This window comes from Vanessa atalanta, chromosome 12 (assembly GCF_905147765.1).
Source record: "Vanessa atalanta chromosome 12, ilVanAtal1.2, whole genome shotgun sequence".
NCBI lineage: Eukaryota > Metazoa > Arthropoda > Insecta > Lepidoptera > Nymphalidae > Vanessa > Vanessa atalanta.
In genome coordinates, this window is record NC_061882.1 from 2,759,007 (window position 1) to 2,783,664 (window position 24,658).

General features: G+C 30.2%; 1 protein-coding gene across 1 annotated transcript in view; it reads right to left on the reverse strand.

Annotated features, from left to right (window-relative positions):
* The window catches only part of LOC125067802 (ankyrin repeat domain-containing protein 29-like), a 51,961-nt gene that overhangs the window by 16,379 nt on the left and 10,924 nt on the right, over positions 1–24,658 (reverse strand). The window contains exons 2-5 of the mRNA XM_047676586.1: positions 4,322–4,450; positions 2,515–2,613; positions 1,447–1,545; positions 733–930 (exon numbers count right to left, since the gene is read on the reverse strand). Coding sequence (XP_047532542.1) covers positions 733–930; positions 1,447–1,545; positions 2,515–2,613; positions 4,322–4,450 — 525 coding nt within the window. The remainder of the gene's footprint in view (positions 1–732; positions 931–1,446; positions 1,546–2,514; positions 2,614–4,321; positions 4,451–24,658) is intronic.

The following is a 24,658-nucleotide window of genomic DNA, read 5'->3' on the forward strand; positions in this document are numbered from 1 at the left end:
TTTGACTTGACAGTTTTTAAATAAAAAGTAGAACATTTTTATAATATTCAAGTAATTTGGTATTTGACCTGCAGCGATGAAGATGTTCAGTACCTACTCAATTCGCCCGAGGCGCGCCTACTTTTATAAAACTATTGTTTATACTCTTAATTGAAAAACAAACGATTCTTTTCATGACATACTTAATTGAAAAAATTATGCAAAAGAAAAGATATTCAGAATATATTTTACAATTGAATAAAAACGGAAATTTTGAATATCATATTTGAATAATAAAGAACCTACGTACGATTTAAAAGTTCATCTTAATATCACAATAGGCTTGCTTCATCCCATTTATTTGGGATCGTTTTTTTGACATCACACGGATGGTTGGGACATTTTAGTGTCTGAATGATGGGATACAATTATAATAAACTGATATAAGCTCATGAGAGGTAAGCTGGGTAGGTTCTAATGGCTGAAAGCAATTGAAATTTAATTATAAAGTATTCAAACAATATAATGTTTTAGTGCTAAGACATTTTACGTCAGATAGAAATACCCCATAATTCCGATAAATAGAATAAGATAGAGCCAACACAATTTGCTTTACGCGATTATCTTAAAAGCCGAATAAAGGTATTAGTAATGTCCTGAGTTACAAACAATTCTCCTTAATAAACATGCATTGGCCTAAAAAAAAACTATACAAATTACAAGTTATAAATGAGTAACATGAGACAAATTAACCTTATTCACGGCGTCTATGTAGGCTCCTTTCTCCAGCAATAGTTCAACGACGGCAGTGTAGCCAGCGCGTGCTGCGAGCGCAAGAGGTGCGTCTCCCGCCATGTCGCATCCTTGTATCTTAGCGCCGAGGGCTATTCCGTAAGCTGCTACTTCCTTGGATCCACGAGCACACGCGCATTGAAGAATGTCATTGTTTTTCTATATTAAAAACATATTGATTTTAACATAATATTTTCTTTAAAGTAAAAACTTAAAGCAATTTTAATATTAGTATATAATAAATAAATGTATATTTTTAGCATAAACTTAAACCAACTAACCAGGCCATCGTTATTATTCTTAAACTAAATTATTTCAAAATTTTAAATGAATATAGTGTAAATTTCAATGTTAAGTAAGAACTTACTATTAACTGTATACGCTATTAACTGTATACGCTATCAAAATGAAATAAAATGAAGCAGTAAATAATTAATGAAGCGCGACGTATTCGTCATACTCATAAAATAAAATAAAGAGTTGTACTCAAAATGTTGCTCAACTAATATTTTTTTAGTAATCGTTTCATTATTATCGCTGTACGGAAATCTTTCATAAAAACCAATAAAAGTGTTGGTAAGGCAGGATACTCTTGTGAAACATGTAAAAAAGGTTGATCCTGTCTGTTAATAAATCTTTAGAAATTATTTTGTTCAAAGTACTGGGATAGCATACCTTGTTAGTAGCTGCAAGACAAGCGCCTGCTTTGACGAGAGTTTGTACAGCGTTAAGATGTCCGTGCCACGCTGCCATTAACAGTGGTCTCATTCCAAACTGGGTGAAAATAAAAAAAAAAACACCACATCATTCTTGTTAATGATGAAAAATAAAAGTGAAAATTTATTGATATGAATAATCAATCAACTCCATAAAAATAATAGTTCTCTAATAAAATATACTCTCGAAAGTAGTCACTGTTAGTTTGATTATAACTTAACGGCGTTATAAAATAATTCTCATAACTCAATAAGCACCAATATACGCATTACATTAATAAATATGCGTAGTATATTTTGATTTCACTTTAAGTCTCTGGTTATGAGAACTGAGATGGCGCAGTGCTTAAGATGAATGTATCTTAGACGATGATTGCGGGTTCAAAACCAGACAAGCATCACAGAATTTTCATGAGCTTATTTTTTCTTCGTGTTTATAATTCATCTCGTGCTCGGTGGTATAAAAAAGCATCGCGAGAAAACCTGCATGTGTTTAATTTTAAATAAATTCTGTGTATCCACCGACCTGCAAAGGAGAAGCATCGTGAAATAGCCTAACTTAACATTTCCTTTTCAAGACATTTTTAACATTCCATTTAAAGATTGTTACTTTTTTAATAAAATATACATAATAGGTTGTTTGGATAATAATTTGGTTCTTTCCCAATAATTCTTAATTGTATTTTTTTACAGCTAACTTCTCATAGATATAGTAAGAATAACTTGTGAATAAAAATGATTGATTCTACGCAGAAAATTTTGATTGAATGAAAATCAGAATTTGCCTCTAATTTTACTTTGTTACTAATATTTGTTCACTATAAGATAAATGTATTTAATTTTTATAAAAGAAAAAAAAAATGACTTTCTGAACGACCCAGTATATATCAGCCGTATTAAAAATAAAAATACGTTTTAATATATTTGTATAAGATTATAATCTCACGAGAATATAATGTAACGTAACTTTCAAGGGTTGATTTACCAGTAAATCAACATTTGATTTATGTATTGATGTGAGTGTTACCTTGTCTACAGCTTCAATGTCGCATTTTGCTTCTATAAGTAAATTTATTATTTCTGTGTTGCCTCTGCTCGCTGCCCAGTGGATTGGCGCTCGGCCGTACTATGAAAAAAAAAAACATACATAAAATTATTAATATTCATGAAACGAGTTGAAATAAATACAGTGTAAGAAAAATGTTTAGCTTCATAAAAAATTAACCGCCTTCGAATGTGTATGATTAAAAAAATAGAACGATGTTTTCAATGAATAATATTGTAGCTGTAGTATAATTCATAAATATTTTTATGTCTTTCTTGTTGTTAATTAAAAGACTACGTGGAAAATATAGCAATTTTAAAATGTTTTATATTTACCAAGTTTATACATAGATTATGAACTCGCGAAACTTATATATAAACCTATATGCGGCCCGCGGCTTCGCGTTTTATTATTTGGTCGTCAGGTGTTAGGGGTAAAGTAGATTATGCCTTTTCTTCATGTTGAAACTTGCTATACTAAATTTCATCAAATTCGTGAGGTTCGGCCGTGAATGAGCAACAGATAAGCCGACAGACAGTTTTATTTTTTATTTATATGATAGGTGGCAAACGAGCCGGAGGATCACCTGATGAGAAAGTGACTACCGCCGCCCATGGACATCTGCTACACCTTACCTGTGGATGCGTTGCCGGCATTTAAGGAAGGAGTATGCTCTTTTCTTGAAAGTTCCCAAGTCGTATCGGTTCGGAAAAACCGCCGGCGAAAGTTAATAGACAAATGAAAAATATGTATGGACAAATTTCCGGACAAAGTTCGTTAATTCGATTTAATTACATGAATATTTTAAGTTCTATATAAAAAAGAAAATTCTTACGAGAAAAATTGAAACGAAATCACATCTGCAAGAACTTTAACTTTTGAATGAATTTTTACGTCTCAACGTCTCTAAAATGTTACGGTTCAACGAATATGCAGTCATGTCTATCGTTTCAAAATAAAAAGGTCTTTCTACGGAAGTCGAGAAAACATAGATGTAGCTTATTATCAAATCAACTACGCTCGATTTTTCAAAAAGTTCCATTGGAAATAATATTTCAATTGGATTGTATATATTTTGTATAATATGATGTTTTGAAACTGTTATGAAATGTTCTGTTAAGATACGACGAAAGGTAACAGAAAATTTTATAGTAGACACTATAACCATCTTCTTATGTAAAGGTTGATATTTTAGCAATTTTTCCCTCAGATTAACAATTTTATCAAATTTAATATTAATTTATACATAGGTAAAGGGTAAAGACAAAACAGTTCTGTGCCTTTTTCCTGTTTATCAAACAATTTTCTTTTGTTCTCGTAGACATTGATGAACGTTAGATTTATCACTGAAAATATTTTGTAACAAAAGTAGGAAATTTCTCTCCTCAAAATTTTCAACAATAACGATAATCGACTGAGCGAACACTAATCTAGTTTTTATTTGGTATTTATTTGGTTTTTATTTGATCAAAAGAGTTTTTCGAACACTTCAAGTATTTTGGTGCTCCTTTAATTGCCACCAGGGATAGCGAACCCCTGACAGGTTCGTAGTATGTAGTTCTGTACAATCCGTTTCAGTACAATTTATTTGTATAATGCATAAAACAAACGACAAAACAACATCGCTTTCCAAGTTGTATTACTTTAACAAAAAAAAAAAAAACGTTATCGTACTCGTATCGTTTTATTATAATGTTTTTTAAATGGAAATGCATTAAGTCCGTATTGAAACTTTTTCCTTGCCTGAAATGTCAAAACTGTAATATATAGGTACATATTATAGTGTTACATTGTTCCTGCAATTGACATCTGTGGGTCTTCGTAAAGCCTCCCTGACTGCTTCTGGTTCATTCTTGATTACGGCCTCGTGTAAAAGAAGATCGTTCTGTTGAACTCGGGATCGGCCTTCGGACATCATCTATAACAAATATAATTGCAATTAGTAGAAAACAATCTCCGTCAAGAAACCAAACAATCTGCTTGATTTCATATAAACAAACTGTTAGGAATATATGTATTATTAAATTGTAGTAAAATTGTCTATGTATAAATCTCATTGTCTCTCATTTGATTAGATTAAAAATTATTTAATATAATTTATCATATATGTGTTAATAATTCACTTCATTTATACATTTAATATTGCTATACTTGTTTAATTTGGGAAGCCTAATATCACATGAGACAGTCACTATTGTGGCTGTGGAATTGTTCGGAAAAGTTTAACAACTGATAAAATCTGACGCGTGGAACTATTGTAGGTATTTGTTATCATTTATTTTGATTATACCGTCAAAATAAAAACAGGCAAATGGCAAAACTTTTAGAGGCAAGTTAATAATAAAGATATAAAAAAGTGTGTATGTGCAATTCACACACGTTAGATTTATTTATTTGTGTTTCTTTGTCGTTCATTGTCGAATTCATGTCTCATCGACTTCACTTCAAAAAGTATCAAAAATACTAGCCAGCATGTTATGGAGTGGCATCATAATGTCTAAATAATCAAATCGAAAATGAAAGCAAGTAACAAAGGTCATTTTATTATCAGGTAGTTATTAATAATTAGAGCTATAATCAGTTTGTATTAGTTTTCTATGTCGTGACCAAAAACTAGCTTCATTTAGTCAAATACATATAGACATATATATATATATGTGTGTATGTATCATTCGTGATTAGAATTTAATTTGTTTGACTAAATTCCAAATCCAAAAAGCCAAGGACGTCGTCGAATAAATCCAAGTTGTTATTATGAAATATTATTCACTAGCAGTCAAAAATCGTGAAAGGTATATTCTCTAGGAGTTACGTAAGAGTTTTGAATTCACAATCGGAACTCTCGAACAAGAGAAATTAATTGTATTTTAAAAAATGAATTTCATTTATTGTTTAACTACGGGCTTGATCGACTTAAATTAATTTTTTAACATTTTTTTATATGATTACAAGTCATCTATTGTATCATAATATAAACTTCGATTATTAATAAAAACAGTATCTTAATGTTCCTAAAAGAAAATTAAATTATTTTTAGGCTTCTATATATCGGATACATCTTAAATTTTGAGCTAAGCTCGATTTGAAGTACATCATTTCTATAATTAGGAGCCAATGGCAGACTAGCCAGATAATAATAGAAGTAGCACTCGGTCTCGGAAATGAAGAGGCGCTGCGCCTTGAAAAAAATCTAAAATTTCCGTCTAATATAATTGTATTTTATATTGTTGGTAGTGTTTAATTTGACCATCAATAAGAAAGTGTAATGCTTCTATATTGAATTAAGGAATTTGAGTTTGAGTTTGAGTTTGTGTATACGATTGCCTTCTTCGTCTTGTGGAAGCAGAAATCTCGAGGTCCTGGGTTCATACTTCAGGCCGATAAAAAGTTATTGGGTTTTTCAATCGAAAAATTCTCAGTAACAGTCCGGAGACTGGAAGTTAATAGTGTTTACACTCCTTTGCCTCGGATAGCGCATAAAGCCGTTGATGATTCGCCTGTACGCTTTACGGTCAAATCGAATTTGCCGTCCAATCGGATTATAAGAGTCAGATAGAGGGTTAGGAAGTGTAACCTGTGTTTTCACACAGACTTGTGCACTATTACACATAAGTATTGCTAGACTATTTTATTTTAGTAATTTTCATAGTCTTATATTGAAATAGTATTTATTCTGCATAAAAGATCTATTCGAACTATTTACAAAATTAGTTCTAGGACATAATTACGCGAAAAATTTAAAGAATTGAAATGTATTAGCGGCTGCTATTTATGATAATATAATGTTTATACAGAATAATATACAAAAATATAAATACAAGAAATAAGAATAAACTTGTAACTTTTACTTTACGTTTGAATACGGTACAGAGAACGTTTTTGGGCAATGTTATAAGCATATGTAATACGATACCGGAAAAAAAAATCAGATTACCACTTAAAGAAATTAAAAAATGTATTACGACTAAATTAATCAAAAAATCTTAGTATTCATTAAAATAATAGTTTTTAGAAAAAACACCTTTATTTAGGTTCAGGTTCTATCACAGGATTGATTCTTTGATTGAACAGCACTGGCTGTTATTCACAATTCGTGTTCAATAAAATTGTTTCTTTTAAAAGAGTCGCATGGTAGATGCGAGTTTCTTGCCGTTTCATCTCGCTGGATGCTGCTTTCCGAAACGGTCGTAGTGTTTAAATATTGACGATTCAAAAACGCTTCATTTTGAAGTTTATTCGAATAAAATAGTAGTAGCTGTAATTGGTCTTCTTGACCAATGAATTCAGGCTTTTAATTTACTGCGATGCTACCTTTAAATTAATCTAATATGGCCTCTACTTACCCTACTTGCTTTGCCCATTAACGTTACTTTGATAATTTATATTCATTTTTTCGAAACTTAACTTTAGGTCGAATTAAAAAATCATATTTTATAAACAAACTGCTCCGGCTCTCAATCTTTCAACGTCTTCAATCAATCAACATTTGGCTCCAAAGCTTGTTTGGCAAAGAAAAGGTACTTCAGAGATTTGCCTTGCAATATTATCGAAACTTTGTACAGTTTTTTTTTTTTATTAATAAAATTAAAAATATAGTTTTAATATTGTTACTAAAAATAAACGTACACTATTATAATTAAATTAAAAAAAAATAAGACGTTTTGTCAACTTAGTTTGTTAGTAAAATTCAAAATGTAACGGCAACGTTTCTATACGTAACGTCTGGCTGAGACGCCTTTGATGCAAAAATTTTAATAATATATAAAGCGTATTTTTTTTTATTTATACTATATTGATCGTGCTTTAACGTCTTTAACATTGTGATTGTTGTTAAAAAAGTGATAAAAAAAAAAACAATAAAAAATCGACTAAAATAATTAACATTAGTATGATGACAATCCTTGCACTTCAAAAAGCGTAAAACTTAGTATAAGTTTCTTGTTGGTAAAATTTACATTCCGAGCCGTTAACTTATCTTGTAACAAACTTGTAAATTGACGATTCAAAATTTCTTGTAGAAGTAACTTGAATAAAGTAGTATATTTTGATTTTAAGTTGCTATGCAATTATACTTATAACTACAAACGTAGCTTCAAGTATTTCCACTTAGATGTCGGTAAATCCACAACAGCGCGATTTTTAAGGCATTTTCTGCCTCGCACAACCACTCTGTCGAACCAGCTTTAGCCGGCGGTTTTTCCGAACCGAAACGACTTGGGAACCTTCAAGAAAAGAGCGTACTTATTTCTTAAAGGCCGGCAACGCACCTGCAACCCCCCTGGTGTTGCAGATGTCCATGGGCGGTGGTAATCACTTTCCATCAGGTGAGCCTTCTACTCGTTAGCCCAATATAACAAAAAAAAAATTGAGAAAAGAGATCTCAGAGGGCTTATTTTTCCGGTAATAGAGAAATATGGAAACTGAAATTGTTATACGATTTGAATGCAACGATTTTATTTGCAACATAATAATATATTAAAATAGTCAATAATTGTCTTACTTAGAAACATTGTTTATCTGTAGAACACTGATCTCTCTTGTTTCGTCATCATTGATGTGAAATTCGAAAAATATCATTAAGTATACCTTATGACAGCGTGTGAAAAGCCTCTTATGATAAAACTAATCTTTAACTAAGTTCTAACTCAGGCGCCAGTTTGTCGTCCTACTTACGAAATCCTTTGAAATTTTGCTTTGTCGTTCGTAAACTCGAGGTTTTGTTCACATAAGATTAATGACATATAAGTTGTTTCATTTTAAATGTTATTAAATATTGGAATTACCTATACCTAGGTATATAATATAACTATATTTCATCAACATATTTCGGCTGCTACTTAAGTTGCATTAAGTAGTCAAGTTTTTTAGAAGTTACACTTCATTGAATAAAAATAAATCTACATTAATATTATACGTAACAGAAATAAGTACATTGTATATACATACATACATACGTATATAGTTAACGAGACACGCTTGGTGATGAAAATCTAATTACATATTTGAATAATGACAAACGTCACATTAACATGTATAATAATAAAAATAAAATTGTTAGCGTAGTACCTATCATATTATATTTAATTCTGTCTGTATTCAATAAAAATAATTTTCATATATTTTTTTTATTTTCAAGTTTTATTATTTTTATAAATATTTAATTTCAATTTAAGAAGTACTTTAACTTCATAATTAATTTAAATGTTTACCACCTACCACCTGGTTGCCTATGGACTCGTTTGCCAACCCCGTTAAAAATATATATTGGAAGTTACTCCTATAGTAATAATTAACGCATAACAATCAAACATTATGCCTTTTTATACAGAATCTATTAACTTGTAATAGTTTAAGTTTAATATATGTCCTGTTTAATTATTTTTTTTAAGTTTGATTGATTTGTAATCGTGAGAAATGATTGTGTGCCATAAATATTAAGATTTATTTAGATGTACTAATCGAATCTTATAATTTATATATTTACTATATACAAGGGTTCAAAAATTGCAAAAGACGAACTGCAGATATTAAGAAATTATTTTGAGATGCTGCAAACTTGTTGTTTTTCCAAACTCTCTAGATATTGGTATACTATTGTTCTTCTAGTTATACGTCTTAACTATTTATTTATATACAGAGAAATACTGTAAGCAAGTAATATGTAGTCACGTTGTTTTTTGTATATTCTACTAAAAGTGTTAGTGTTAGGTTACTTTGATTTGTAAATTGTGAACATATTGTATCTTGAGGATACAATATTGTTGATATTTCACTTCGATAATATTAGAGCGATTTTTAGGTTCAGTATTTGAGGATAACATCTAATATTTGGTCATAAACGCAAAGTCATGAAGGCCAGCCAATATTTTACAAATAAATATATCTGAATCTATTTTTATTGAGATAACAAGTACCAGGGAAATATAAGGTGGTAGAAGACTCAAGATTTATGAGCCAGCTGTTAAAGCCGGCGTCCAATATCGAGCGCACTCAACCATTTTGATTTAATTAGCTAGTCCTAGGGTATCATGTGTGCGAAATAGTATACTTAAATTAATGAAAGAAGTGCTGCAAAATCAGGACAAATTGACAGGAATGATTGTATACATTCAATTGTTTTATTATATAAATTATTTAAATTGTGGTATCATTGTAGTAGCAATAACTTTAATTCGAGTTGATACATATGTGTATATTATATAAATTCTCGTAATATTGCAGCTGTTTAATAAGAAATTATCGTCGTCAAATCGAATGTGTAAAATACAATGTATGATTTTAGTATATTTGTATTTCAAAGTATATCCTGTTATGTCTTATTTGAGGAGGCGCTATTAACTAAAACTGACTTTTTCGTGTTAACCTTTTATTCTTATAATATATATTTATGTATAAATATAAGATGTCAAAAATATGATATGTTTATCTTTTATTTTATAGAATATGAAAGATCAAGTATATTGAAATGAGAAAATCAACATATTGAATATTTCGTATAAAAACAGAGTTTGTTTTCAAAGAGGGGGAGAATATCAATATTTGTTTTGACGAGAATCCTGTCGATGCAAGCGAGGCCACGCATGATTGATCTCTACACGGTACAGTAAGTACATACGCGATTTCGTTTCGGATTCATGCTAATATTATGAGTACACTCGAAATATTGGTAAGCAAAATATTTTTTAAATTGACATTAATTTCTTTTTTTTTAAAGCAGACGACCTCCTTTCGTCGTGTGGTCTAAAGCAACTTGGAAATTGATCTAGACCCTATATAAAGAGTCAATGGCATTCATTATGTATTTAAGAAAAATTGAATTTTGAACGTCGACGCATTCGGATCTTAGTAAGTCACATTAAAGTAGTAAAATGGAATAGTATAGTAATTTTTTATTTAGAGAATTTGGAGACGGACCTGCAAATAGATTAAGAGATGGTAAGTGGTCACCACCGCCCATTACATTGCACAAAGACATTGTTAATACGCCAAGTTTGACCCGCTGGCTCACATACCTTTTAAACCGGACCCAACAATACTAAATATTGTCGTTTGGCAGTAAAATATCTGATTAGTGGGTGGAACTTACCTAGCGAGGCATAAGATGAATTTCTACCACCAAGTATTACAAACAAAGATGTATTAATTATGAACTGTTTGTGATGCATATGTTATAAGCAGCTATTAGCATTTAATGGAATATGTAAATATGAGCTGTGTTTATCTCGACTCCTTCGATTGGACAGGTATATACGTCCATATCTGCTTCGTTGGTCTTTTGGCTATATGTATATATATTTTGGTCGCAGAGGGGGTTCTGGGTTTGAACCGAAATAAGTACGATAAAAAAGTTGATGAGTTTTTATATCGAAAAAGTCTCATGCACGCATGTATCAGATATGCCGTCCCATCGGAATATATGTGTTTGTGCACAAACTTGTGCTGTACATTATGTCCTGCGCCGATTGCTAGTCTCCCTGGCCACTGAGGCTGAAATCGGAAAGACGATTATATATCGGCACTATAAAAATCATTGACTTGTACTGAAAATATATTTTATACACTTACACTCATCCTCCAAAATGGAATTCCAAAATATTAGTGACGACAATGAAATGTGTGAGTTGACGTTATAAAATTTTATTACTAGTTTTTTAGTTCGTGATACTTAATGCTTAATCATCATCACCACCAGCCTATGATAGTCCTCGGCAGGACACAGGCCTCTATCATAACATGCCACTGAACTCGATTTTCGAAACCTTCGTACAATCATTGCCTTACGGATATTATCGCCCCGAACCACAGGGCTCTTAACACTAGCTTTTCCGACACGCGGTGTCCACTCAAGAATCAGTCTGCTTGCGGCACATGTGAACTCCCTAAGATAATCTCTGAGCACAGTTCTCTCCATGACTTGCTGTGTGTTGAACTGGTCTGGACAAGCCGCACGGCAAGTCGTTTTAGGTCCGTATGTCATTACATAATGCTTTTTTTATTATTTGTTTTAAAGATGTTTTTTTTGCAATAAAGTCGTAGATCTTACAGAACATTAAATTTTACACATTGCTTAATTACATATATTCTTATAAAGATAATCCACTAATTGGTACAAAATTTGCACTAGTTCAGATGTAGGGTCAGCGAGGACACTATCCCCCATCCCCACCTCCCCGCTATAATTAATTAAGCGTAATACATAATGCTCATTATCTCTAAATAGCGTAAACATAAGATTCTTTAAAGATTATAACATTTTTTTCCATGGCTTTCAAATAATTATTTTATTATATATTTACGTAGGCAGGTACATTATTAATAAAAAAGTAAAAAAAAAAAAAAACTTAAATTAATTCGTTTATAAATAATATTTTATTTATAAAAATTCAATAACTTCGTAGTATTGTAAATAAATTCCAAGTAATAACATGAAACAATCCAACAAAGATGTTTTAGTATGGAATGTTATTATTTTAAAAGCTCAGAAGACGAAACTCGTCTCTGGTTCGTGGAGATTGTAATTTGATCCTTCTTGTATTATTTCTTATCAATAAAATATTGCTTGCAAGTGATCTTCTTAATTGCAACTTTAGCAAGATTTCATCGTATAATTATACAAACTTTGTACACAAAACATTCCGGTTCTAAGAAAATCTCGTCCTTTTAAAATTCTAATTTGTATAATCATCAATAATAGTAAAATTTAGATTATAATAGTATTTGGTAAACATGTACATTGTTCGTATATAAAAATAACACAAATCGAAATATAAAAAAATACGCCACGGTACGGATTATTCGAAAAAATGAATATATATTATTTTTTTAACTTTTTTTTTATTTATATACTTTAATTAAATAAAATATAATTACTAAACTATATAGTACTGTTTTTGAGTTAGAAAGTTTTGACAGAGTTTTTTCATATAGAAACAACACAAATCCACGTGATCACGGCCAGAGGTTTTACTTCAAACGTCTTGGAATACTTATCGAGATGATACAACTTATGCGTTTACATTTGTGACGAAGGCAATATTAAATATTTAGCTTTTACTAACTTAACCTAACTGATTTTTTTTTTAATTTATGTGGAAAAAAATAGAAAGCTCTTTGTTGCCGCCCGTGAGACCAGAAGTCCTAGGAAATTAAGATAAATATAACACTAAAACTGTAAAATTATCATTCCTCTCAAATTTAAGGAAATTATTTATTAATTATTTAAATATCCCAAAATTAAAGTTACCTCAAATTTTGCAAACAAGGAAATATTGTCACGAGAAGGAGAGAAGAGGTGAGTGCGTGTCTCTGCACGGTACAGCTACTTGATTTGAAGTTTATTAGCATTAACATAGAGGCATGCTTAAAGCTTAAAGTCTATAACATTTGACCTCGACAGACCACACTACACTGAAGAATATCTTAGCATGAAGTAAAATTGAACGTTCAAGAAAAGAAAGAAAGTAAAAATAGATAATGAAACTGATTCGATAACATAACGCCACTGTAAAATATGTTTTTAAATTAATTTTGTAGCTTAGTATAAAATATAGTGTAACTATTATATTATATTATATTTATTTATCATAAAACTTCTATTACATTACCATCAAGAACACTAAAAATATTATTGCAGACAAGTTCGTTTTTTGCTAAACGAAATTATCATACTTCTGAAATATTTACAGAAATAATGAACATAAAATTCTAATAACACAATAATAAGAACAATACTAATCAATTGATTTAAATAAATCACAAATACAGTTTGAGTTATCATAAGAATATCACACTAAAAATTGTCATGCAAGAAGTTATAAGCAAAGAAGGTGCAGGCTCGTCTGGGTAGTTACCACCAGATATTCATCACTCATTAGATATTCTTCCAACAAACTGTAATACTTAGTACTGATGAGTTCCTATTTGAAGCTTCAGTGAGCCAGCCAACTAACAAGGGCCATAACATCTTTGGTCAAAGGTTATGTCGTTAGGTAGGTTTGGTTATGTGTTATGTCGCATAACATCTTTGTTTTCATTAATGCGCATTGGCGATGCGCGGTAATAATTGACTATTAATTGGCCCATTTGCTCGTTCATACCGTTACCACTAAAATGAAACGGACTTCATAAAAAGAAGGAGGTGGTATCACAGCGGTCGCAATTTATTTATTTTTTATTCCTATTGGGAAAATTAATATATTCTTTAAGAGAGTATAGGTATGCTTCTGGTAAGTCTAATTTATATAATTGAATAAAAAAATTCAAGTCGATCTTTTTTGTTATAGAATAATTGTAACCATGTTTATTCCATTAACAGTAGTAATTTAATTACTTCGGTTTAAAAAGTACGAAGATAATTCTGATAAAACAAAAATACATTTACTTATTTTAAGTAAATCTATTTATAAGACTACTCGTCACCATTTCTTTGACTAATATGCTGTTAGATTTTACGTTTTCTAAAAAATTAAGTCTCTTAAAATAGAGTTTCTAAAAGAACTTTTACGTTACACTTGAATTAAATCAAAATCCTTACATCCTACAAGTATAAGAAAGTACGATATATTATTAGGGTTTTTATTTTATATATTTATATATAAACAGGCAATTGAAACGGGTTAAACGGGTAAATTTATATCGTGAATAAAAGTAATTCATTAAAGTGTTTACAATCGAAATTAAAGTTAAATAAATACAAGTGAGTGGAGAGTTTAATCCAAGCAGCAAATTGAAAAAGTCCAATTAAAAAAGATAAGTTATGTTTACTTAGTTTAAAAACTTTGACGTTCCGCTTCAAAATTAACTACTTATTAATCAGTTCCGCCATCTTGGTTTAACTTAAAACGTACAAAATTATAAAACTTGCTTTTATTGGCTTCTCTTGAACTTAAGCGAGCGAACTTGGTTAAAATAGTGTTAAACTGGAGCGAGAAGCCATAATTGTACTTCAAATGGTTTTTGAAAATGTTTATTCATGTAACAAGAAAGGGTTACAATATTGTTTGTAAAATGCTACCACGCCTAGACATAATTCAAAAATCTTAAGAGTGCTTATTCCAATTGCCGTTTCTCAGTATCTGTAATATTTTAAGCTTGTGTGCGTGTTTAAATACAACTACTATAGTCAAGCCAATCGTTATAAAGCATGGTGATACTATTATATTATTTATTCCGTATATATTTTATATGGGTTTTATTTCCAAACACTGTACTTATAGAAAAAAATATGATATACGAATCTTAATAAATTACTGAAATAATTAGAATATATTGTATATACACCGGTCATATATAAAAAATAAAAAAAACTTTGAGTAAAATATTAGAATCGATTGTCACTCATCGTAACTGCACTTTTACGTTGCGCACGATTTCTTGATTAAGCCTTACTTTATTAGTTTTATCCGTCCTTAGTAAGCCTCCTCTCCATTTGAGAAGGTTTGGAGCTTATCACGCTTCTCCATAGCGGTTTGGTAGATATTTAAACTAAAATAATTTAAAACTTCTAAATCAATTGTATTGGTAACGTTTAGTTTCGCATGAAGTACGATACTTAATATCAAACGCTTTCTTTTATATTGTCTATATAGGAAGTGATATTCACGTTCAAAGATCTCTTGTACATGAAAAAGATAATAATCTCTTAATATAATGACTTCAATGTATATTATTTGACTCATGTATAGTAAATCAATAGGTGTAAACTAAGGATCATGACATTTTTATGTAGTCTATCGGAGTTTTATTCTAGCCCATAAACCTGGTGAGATAAAAAGTACTACTTCTATACTACTTCAATAAAATTCTTTTTATATCATTAATGCTAAGATCAAAATCAATCAGATTTTTTAAATAAAATAAGATTTCGTTTACTCAGGACTTTTACTTACTATTAAGTAGGCCTTTTGCAAGCCTGTCTGAGTATGTACCAACCACTCATGAAGTTTTCTGCTACCTAACAGTAATGCTTAGTATAGTTGTGTTCCGGTTTGAAGGTTAAGTGATCCAGTGTATACAGGCATAAGGGACATAACATCTTAGTTCCCAAGCTTGATGGTCCATTGGCGTACATCGCCAATGCCAAGAATGGTTAATATTTCTATATGTTAAGCAGATATCTTGAACCGATTAAATTTTGAAATTTTGTATACGCGTTTAGTTTGGATGACAATATACGATACGCTGTGCGACGTCATTCTAAATCCAATATGGCGGACCATTCAAGATGGCGAAATAGTTATTTTTAATGCATTTCTATAATATGAGTATCAAATAAAAGGGCATTTTGAGAGTAACTCGAAGAATAATGTGACGCAATTTTCTTCTCTTTAGAGTATTTAACTAAAAGTTTTTTAAAAAAAGGTTTTTCTGCTTTCAATTTATTGTGTGCGGCGACTTTATTGTCGTGTGCCAGTTGTCATCCCTGCTTCAAGGAAAACAACTAGCCTCTGTGTTTTAGTCTTCGTGAGATTTTGCATCTGTATTCGACCAAGCTGTTCATGATATTATGGCTAACCTCTATTATAGATCGCCATTATTAGGTTTGTAGTCCCGTACCACCATGATAGTTATTGATACGAAGTTAAATTATATTCTTAAAATAAGTAGGTAATATAATATTTTTTAAGACTTAATTCCAGATATTCGATATACAAAATGAAACCTGTCTATCTGTCTACGTTGTTATACGATCGTTACAGACTTTTTAATCCGAGAGAGACTATAAAGTTCAAATTGAGTACTCATATATGCAGTTGACCCAATTACAGACGTTAAAGCGTTTTGTGATATAAAAAAATACATTTTAAAGCTTTCTTTTTAGTAGGAAATATATAATTTAAATTTAAATTGATTCTTCATCTGACATATTAAACTAACTAAATTCTAATAACTATATAATTTATTAATTAAATGATTCCTTAAGGTATTTTTATGATAGTCTATAAAAGTTTTGTTATGTAAAACTTAGTTAAATCTTTTTCATAAATTTAAATTACAATTTAAAATTAAATTTCTCTTTTATGCTCCATGTTAATACTCCGCTTATATTAAATTGCCCTTTGACTAGCTGAGCTGACAGTAGTGTTACTAAAGGGAAGTGCAGACATCCAAGTTACATGAAAATAGAACATGAGGGATTTCAAAAATATATCATTTCACATTTATTTTAACCAAGTTTTGCCTCGTCTGGGTGCAGCAGTAGGAAATATTAAGTACCTTTATTAGTTATTTCATCGCTAATCGCCTTATCTTAACATACATATTATATATCTACAGGAAAAGGTGCTTAAGTATCAATAAATTTATATAAATGTCTCTATGGGCTTACGCTACAAATAATTTTAATTTCACAGGGATAATTTCGGGCGCTTTACTAATTTTATTATACATAAATGACCTTCCATTAAATGTAAAAATTTTTAAACAGTTTAAAACATTTTATGAACACAAGAAGTAACGATAAAAATTGAAATAACAAGTTCGACTTATATTGGCATATATATCTTTCCCGGCAAGGTATTCGCTTCCATCGTCACGGTTGCATGCGTGGGTATTCATGTGTGTAAGCTAGGTGTCCTGGGCACCGAAGAGTCCCACGTACACCCCCACTTCAGGTGGGGGAAACATTATTGTACATTTGCCTTTTTTCAGCGACATAAAAAACGGTATTTATTTTTTATAATAAAATCACGTAGGCTTACTGACTTACTTATGTAAAAAATACTTTTGTATGTATGAATATTCGGTGCAAGATTATACAGATGACAAAAATATAGGTAGGTGTCCATTTCTGTATCCAAGATAATGTCTATACAAAATTTACGATAACCGGTTAAGTTCCTCGTTGACATACTCTGTAATTAAAATGGTGGTAAAGTGTAACTACTGAGTTTCTTGCCGGTTCTTTTCGGTGAAATGTACTTTCAGAATCGTTGGCAGCTCTACATTTAATTCGACACTGTAACATTACGATTCAAAAGTGCTTTTATGAGCCTACCAAAATATTCTTTATTCAATATATTTAGATTTTCAACTGTTTTTTTTGGAGTGGTTATCATGTGAAATTAAACAAAATCACTTTGTTATTTATAATATTAATTAGTATGATGATTTAAAAGTGCTTGTATGAGCCTCTTTGAATAAAGTATATGTTTGATTACGGTATTTTGATACTTAGTTCCTTGAAAATCATGACCCTATACCAAGCAGTGGGTGAACTGAATTTACAGATCATGATCCCTTAATAATAGAATATAATAATTTGACTTCCTAATAAAATAAAATTGTCGTTTAATAAATGTATGTATAAACCAATGTCTCATTGTTGGGCTAAGGGCTTCTTTCCTTTTTAAGGAGAAAGTTTAGTGACTGCTGCTCCAAACCGTTGTAAAATATGAATTATATACACAATTAAGAAAAATCCCGTGTTTTAGGCACGGTCATCCCGGCTCTGTTGTCGTTATTAATCTTATAAAGGACAATAGAGCAGTTGACAGCTTATTCATTCTAAGAAAGAGTTGGTTTGAACTCCATGTAAAAAGTTTTTATTGAAGAAAGCTAAAAATCTCATACTAGATGAGTGATAATAAAATAATAATATGGCACAAATAAATTTAATACAATTTTTTTTTTTTTTAATAGCAAGATCTTATTCCTTTCATATAATCCTTCGGCTGATATATTTACGTACGTAAAAAGTACGTATCTCGTATAAAATTCTTTTATAGAAATGATTAGTATAAAACTGATAAAATACTTTCTTTTTTTTTTTGCAAGCCCATCCGATTTGCTCTATATCACACACGTCACGAGCAAAAAGTATTCAACATGCAAATGAAACGATCGAGACCGTTTTTATGGTTTTAGCGTAGAATTAATTACCCACCTCTACCCTACGATGCTTGGCATATAAATGTACACTTGCTTTCATATTATTTTGAATACTTTCATTTAAAGAATTATATAAGGCTATAAGGCTATTAGGCCAAGTAATACTGGCTAAAGTTTAAGTATTAATTTTTATAGACTATGCATTGTACGCAAATGTACAATGTAGATGTATGTTTATATATTATATGGAAATTAAAGTTAATTATTATACACGATACCACTCTGTATATTAAAATAGAGGTGAAATTAGTATAAATATTATAATATTTTACATTTCAAACTATACAGTGGTATATTTCCCTATTGTAGAACATAATTGCGTACCTTTAATTACTGCCAGTTTTATGTATAGGGATTAACTTGCTCTCCGAAAGTGGGTTAACTTGCAAAGACAATTACCAGACTGAAACGAATACCTGTATGATTGATATGAATGTCTATAATCTATGGCCTCATTCCAAACTTGAATTGACTTCCCAACGAACATTAAATATATCTCAAAACAGAATACTATATCGAAAATAAAATAAAACGTGAATAGTTAATACTTCGCTCAAAGTTTTAGAGGTCGCGGCTAATTTGTGTCGAATAAACGTGATTTCGTATGCGTAGGACGGAATATTAGATCATATTTAATATTAACAAAGGCTTACGTCGGCCTAGTTCACGAGAAATGGAAGTAATCTGTATTGCGTTTACTTTTTATGAACTCCGACTACGAATTCGTCGAACGGGTTTAGCTTTTTGACTTGCATAGCAAGAGCTTGGTATTTTCATGACCGTATGATAACTGTATGATTACTGTACTTTTTTGCATGTAGTTTTTTTAATTTATCTTAACAAGATGAAGAGAAGAAGAAGAAGAGAGAGAAAAGGCACCTTGCTCCGTTACCTACTGCAATAAAAATGAGTCTTTTCTTACACCATCAATCCATTGTCAAACAAAAGATTTAAGCCTATTCACTCAGCATAACAAAACAAAATACTGGAAAAATCTAGCGTATGAAAATGACATATAATTATTTAAAAAAAAAACATTTCACACAATTTAAAATAAAATTAGCAAATAAGTATAACATTAGTAATATGTACTGTATATGTACAATAATGTACTTCATATACATATATACACAAAGCAAGTTCGAGACTTGTGGAGTTCTCTGTTCTCTTAAATATACTTAGTAAAGAGTAGTGCTATGGCAAACATTCACAAACCTACATTTGTAATACGATATAACAAACGTTTTACGTTTAAAGTCTCTATTACAGAAGCCTTTCCACTATATTGGAACGAAGTTCTTTTACGTGGCTTAAAGTAGAGTGATCTGGCAGAAATCGTCACGAAAGGAGAAGCGTTATGTTCGATCTAAGCGACCTTTCCTTCATTTTATCTTTTAGTGTCCCTGAATATTAAAAATATAATATTAAAATTTGTTTTTGTAATCGTTTTAATTCACACGGGATTTGAATAACAATTTTATCTATGGCATTGGTAGGCGGACGAGCATATGTGCCACCTGATGGTAAGTGGTCACCACCGCCCATAGACAAAGGCGCTGTAAGAAATATTAACCATTCCTTACATCACCTATGCGCCACCAACCTTGGGAACTAAGATGTTATGTCCCTTGTGCCTGTGATTACACTGGCTCACTCACCCTTCTAACCGGAACACAACAATACAGTGTACTGTTATTTGGCGGTAGAATATCTGATGAGTGGGTGGTACCTACCCAGATGGGCTTGCACAAAGCCCTACCACCAAGACATTTCATTATTCTCAAAAATTGTTAATTTATTTCATATTATCTACTATTTAATACATAATATTTAGCGAAAGCGACTTTGTTCAAACTGGGTGTCCCAATAAATTCGTATTTTCCTCTATATTTCTATGTAAGCCTTTTAAAGCTTTCAAAACATTGTATAATATTTGTTTCAGCCTTTACTTGATAAATATGACTATAACGTTATTTTGAAATGTTACGTTTTGTAAGCATTAAAATATTAAATTTAAATAAAAATCTGTTCTAATTATTAGGTACAACATAATAATTATTAAAACATAAAAGATAACTTCGTAATTTCAAATCGATATCTTTAATAGTAAAAATTCGAATGTATGTTTGTTGGTTGGACTTTCTTTGTTTGCGAAGTGGGCGAGTTAATTAACCGCATAAACAGTGTAGTTATCAAATGTAAGTTTCACGTTGCTTTTTTGGCATAACAACGATTCAAGTTGTACTTAAACGTATTTTTATAAATATGTAATCATAAAATATTACATTTAGATTTACTAATTGCAACATTATTAAAATCCTCATCATTATCATATCTAGCCTGAGTGTAAAAGAACTAAAACAAACGCGTCAACTTTATTATCTTGGTGTGCGTGGCAGTTACGCTTGGACTCTCGCCAAGCGTTATTCTGATTTACTAGTGTGCGTGTACTTAGCGGCCAACCGTTGACCACTATGTTCGACGCTTTCTCAGATTTGACAGTCTATCTAGACTATTAACTAATTAAAGGATTTCTTAATTTGTCGTATTCGTGTGATATGTATTTGTGTAGTCTAAATGAATTTAGTTATATAATTATACTAATCATCCTTTGAAATGCGGTTATCTCGGGGTTAAATAAAAACAGTTTCAAAATCTTTTCTCTTTGTGAATAAAGCCGCGGGCCGGGGACGTATTACCCTTTATCATAAATCATGTCAATGACTTAGTTATGAATAATCGCTCGAAGCCATCGTTGTGTGTAGGATCACAAAAAATTGTTTCAAAATATTACTCGCACACAATGAAGTAGATATCATATTAGCATCAATATAATTGGATGTTCTTTTAGATTTAAAAGTCGTGTATTATAATTAGGTGAGTACAAAAGAGGTGCGGTGAAGGAGGTTTTTATGGATAGATTTTGTGTGTGTATTTTTAGTATAGTTACATGAGAGCTTATATATTTTTTTTTGTACTGATTGTTTTTTTTACATAGAATATTAGAAATACGCCATTATAAGTAATTACTAATATTCCTGTTTGTCCCTCCAATTAAGCTTGTGCTAGGAGTGGGGACAATAGCCAAAGGGCACTGGTTCGAACCTGCATCTTGCTCCTTCCTCTCGGTCCTTAGTTTAGGTAGTTAAATTATACTAACCAAACCTTACATGAATTCAAAGTTATTTTATTTTTCTTTGATATTTGTTATTTTATTTACAAATAAGTTAGTTTATAAAGGTCTCAAAAGCACAAAGGGATCATGTTCGGGACAATAGTGTGAATGTACCAGGAGAGCAGAACAATAGAGTAGCATTAGTTGAAGGGTCACGATGTCTAGCCGGGGGCCGGGTATCGAGGGCAAAGGTGCTTTAGTTATTTACTTTGAAACTCACTGTTAAAGGACGTTTTATTGACAAAGTGACTTGGAACTGTAATTTAATGAGCGGCTATTTATTACATTTAAAATGAGTCTATTTATTCTTCTTTGGATTACATGTTTACGTCTACAATAAAATTCTACCCTTTGTTATGCTCAATTTTTTATCTAAATCTTACTTGATACAAAGTATCTTTTAAATAAGGTGCATTACTAAAAATTATAAAAATCTTAAAAAAAAACAATGTTCATTTTGATGTAGGAGATAGAGAGCGCAGGTGACTTGGTTGAACAAAACGAAAAAAAAGAGCTTCACTAAGCAATTGCAAAATAAACAAACATGATATACTATATAATATACTAAGAATAAAAATCATCTATATGAAATACTTATGTACTTAAACAAATGTTATCAAAGACAAAGTGCGATCAAAATCGCTATTTAGTATAGAAGAAATAACACTTGCTTAATTATTGACAAAGTCCTACCAATAGTTCGTGTATCTCTGTGATATTATTGGTATTAATTTCACTGTTAATTACTTATCGAAGACAATGAGATTTACATAGTTAATTTTACAATATTTTTACAATTACTAATTTGATATTTTTCTAAGATATAATAAAATGAAAGAGGACAAGGACTTGAATTTATATAAAATCATTTTTTTTAATCAAATAATATTTTTAAAATTTGTATTAATAATGTATATATTCTTCAAATTGTACTACACAGATGTACAGGAAGTATTATAGTGTACAAGAGGAGCAGACAGACGACCGGATGAAGATCAGACGCAGAACCAAATTATACGTGGTTACCGAGGTAGCTTTTTGAGATCTACCCTATAATTTCTTTATTCATGTAGCTACAAATTTCACGAGACAGACAGAACAAATATTTGTTACTAAAACAATTACAAATTGAAAGACTTCTTTCTAAGGACATTAAAAATAAATATAATAAAATCAAAATATATTATTTTTTTCTAATAGGCTCATAGAAGCACTTTTTAATCGTTATGTTATGGTGTTTAATTAAATGTAATGCTGTAAGGAACGTAGATTCTACCGAAAAGAACCGGCAAGAAACTTTACGTTACTTTTTTCTTTTCCATAAAGTATAATTTAATTTATAGGTATAAATCCGGCTTAGAAATCAATAAATACTAAGTCCACGCTGCTTTATAATTTTTTTCGAGATGATCTATACATTTTTTAAAAAGCCAATTTATATATAACCAATGTATTTTATTATAGAAACGAATACCGTGCTTCAGGAAGAATATATTAACTTTGCGAAGCCGGAAACTAGGTGTTATTAGTTTACCTTACCTCCTCGTGTCAATACAATGAATGTCACCGTTTCTTTCAAAAGATCTAAATTATTTCATTAAATATATTAGTTTACGTCTCCAAAATTTGTAATTGTTAAATTATCTACAATGTTTATTTATTAATAAGTAACAATAAAAAAAGAACAATTACAATTCATTGCACTATATATAGTAATTAAACTTTTAATTAGGCAATTACATAAATTACAGTTACATAAATATAAGGTCAGGTATCCGTTTCTATAATAAAATTTCGCAGTGATTTTTAACTTTGCCGTTTCATAAATTCAAATCATTTGTAAAAAATACATCAGTAAAGGAGGAATATTATTCAAAACAAGATTATACACATAATAAAAAAGCGTGGAGTTAATACTTGTTGACTTCCAGGTAGGATATATTACATACATATATAATTGTATTTAACTAACATGACTGTATTTTTAAATGTTGAAAAAAGAGTAACTACTGAGTTTCTTGCCGGTTCTTCTCGGTAGAATCTACCTTGCGAAGTGGTGGTAGCTTAACTTAATTTAGTTTGTTTAATGACGATTCAAAAGTGCTTGTAAAAGCCTACTTGAATAAAGTATATTTTGATTTTGATCTTATTTTTTATACATTTACATAAAACATATAAATTATGTTACATGTTAAAATATTATTACAAAGATTACATTTATATTAATTAATTATAAAAAATGTGTAAATTATAATTATTAAAATCCCATTTATATGTTGATTAATGAAAATGAAATTATATTTATTCAACATATTGTAAATAAATAAAATGTGGCTGAATTAATCTAACATTAGATATTTATTAATTTCAAACTGTCAGACTTCAAAAATCATTTTTCTTAGATCTTATATCGAAATATACTTTTACTAATCACAAAAGTTCTTCGATAGATAATTCTTGTTGAATCCAATTAGAAAAATGTCAGATTTTACTCGAATATATAAAAAGCTAAATCTACCCTTATCACTAATAGCGATCTCTTAAATTCAACCTCAGGCGTAATAAGATTAATCTTCAAGAAGGTTAGTGCAGATATATTATGTAAGACTAATATATATGTATAAGATTTTTACGAGGGATAGTTTCTTAGTATGAAATAAATTTTATATACACAAAAAAATATTTTTTATTAGTATATATTTATAATGCAGGAGAATCTGTGCCATGGTCTTGTGGGGCTATGGATATCTTAGCCACACTAATTATTTAAACAAATTACTTTTTTCAGGTTTAATGTAAATAGTGGATTCTTTATTAACATTAAATCTTTAAATATATAAAAAGTATAACAACTCTACTTATTATAGCCACTGGTGACAGGAGAGCTGGTTCGCTTTTTGATATAATTTCTTTGAAATATACTTATGATTAGACTTTTAAAAGCTACCACCTCAGCAGTGGATGGTGACTAAGCCCTTGAGTTTAATCACCTAAAAGTCACCTGTCTAATATACCATATAAGTCACTTATGTAATAAAAATGGTCAAACCATTTTCTACATGT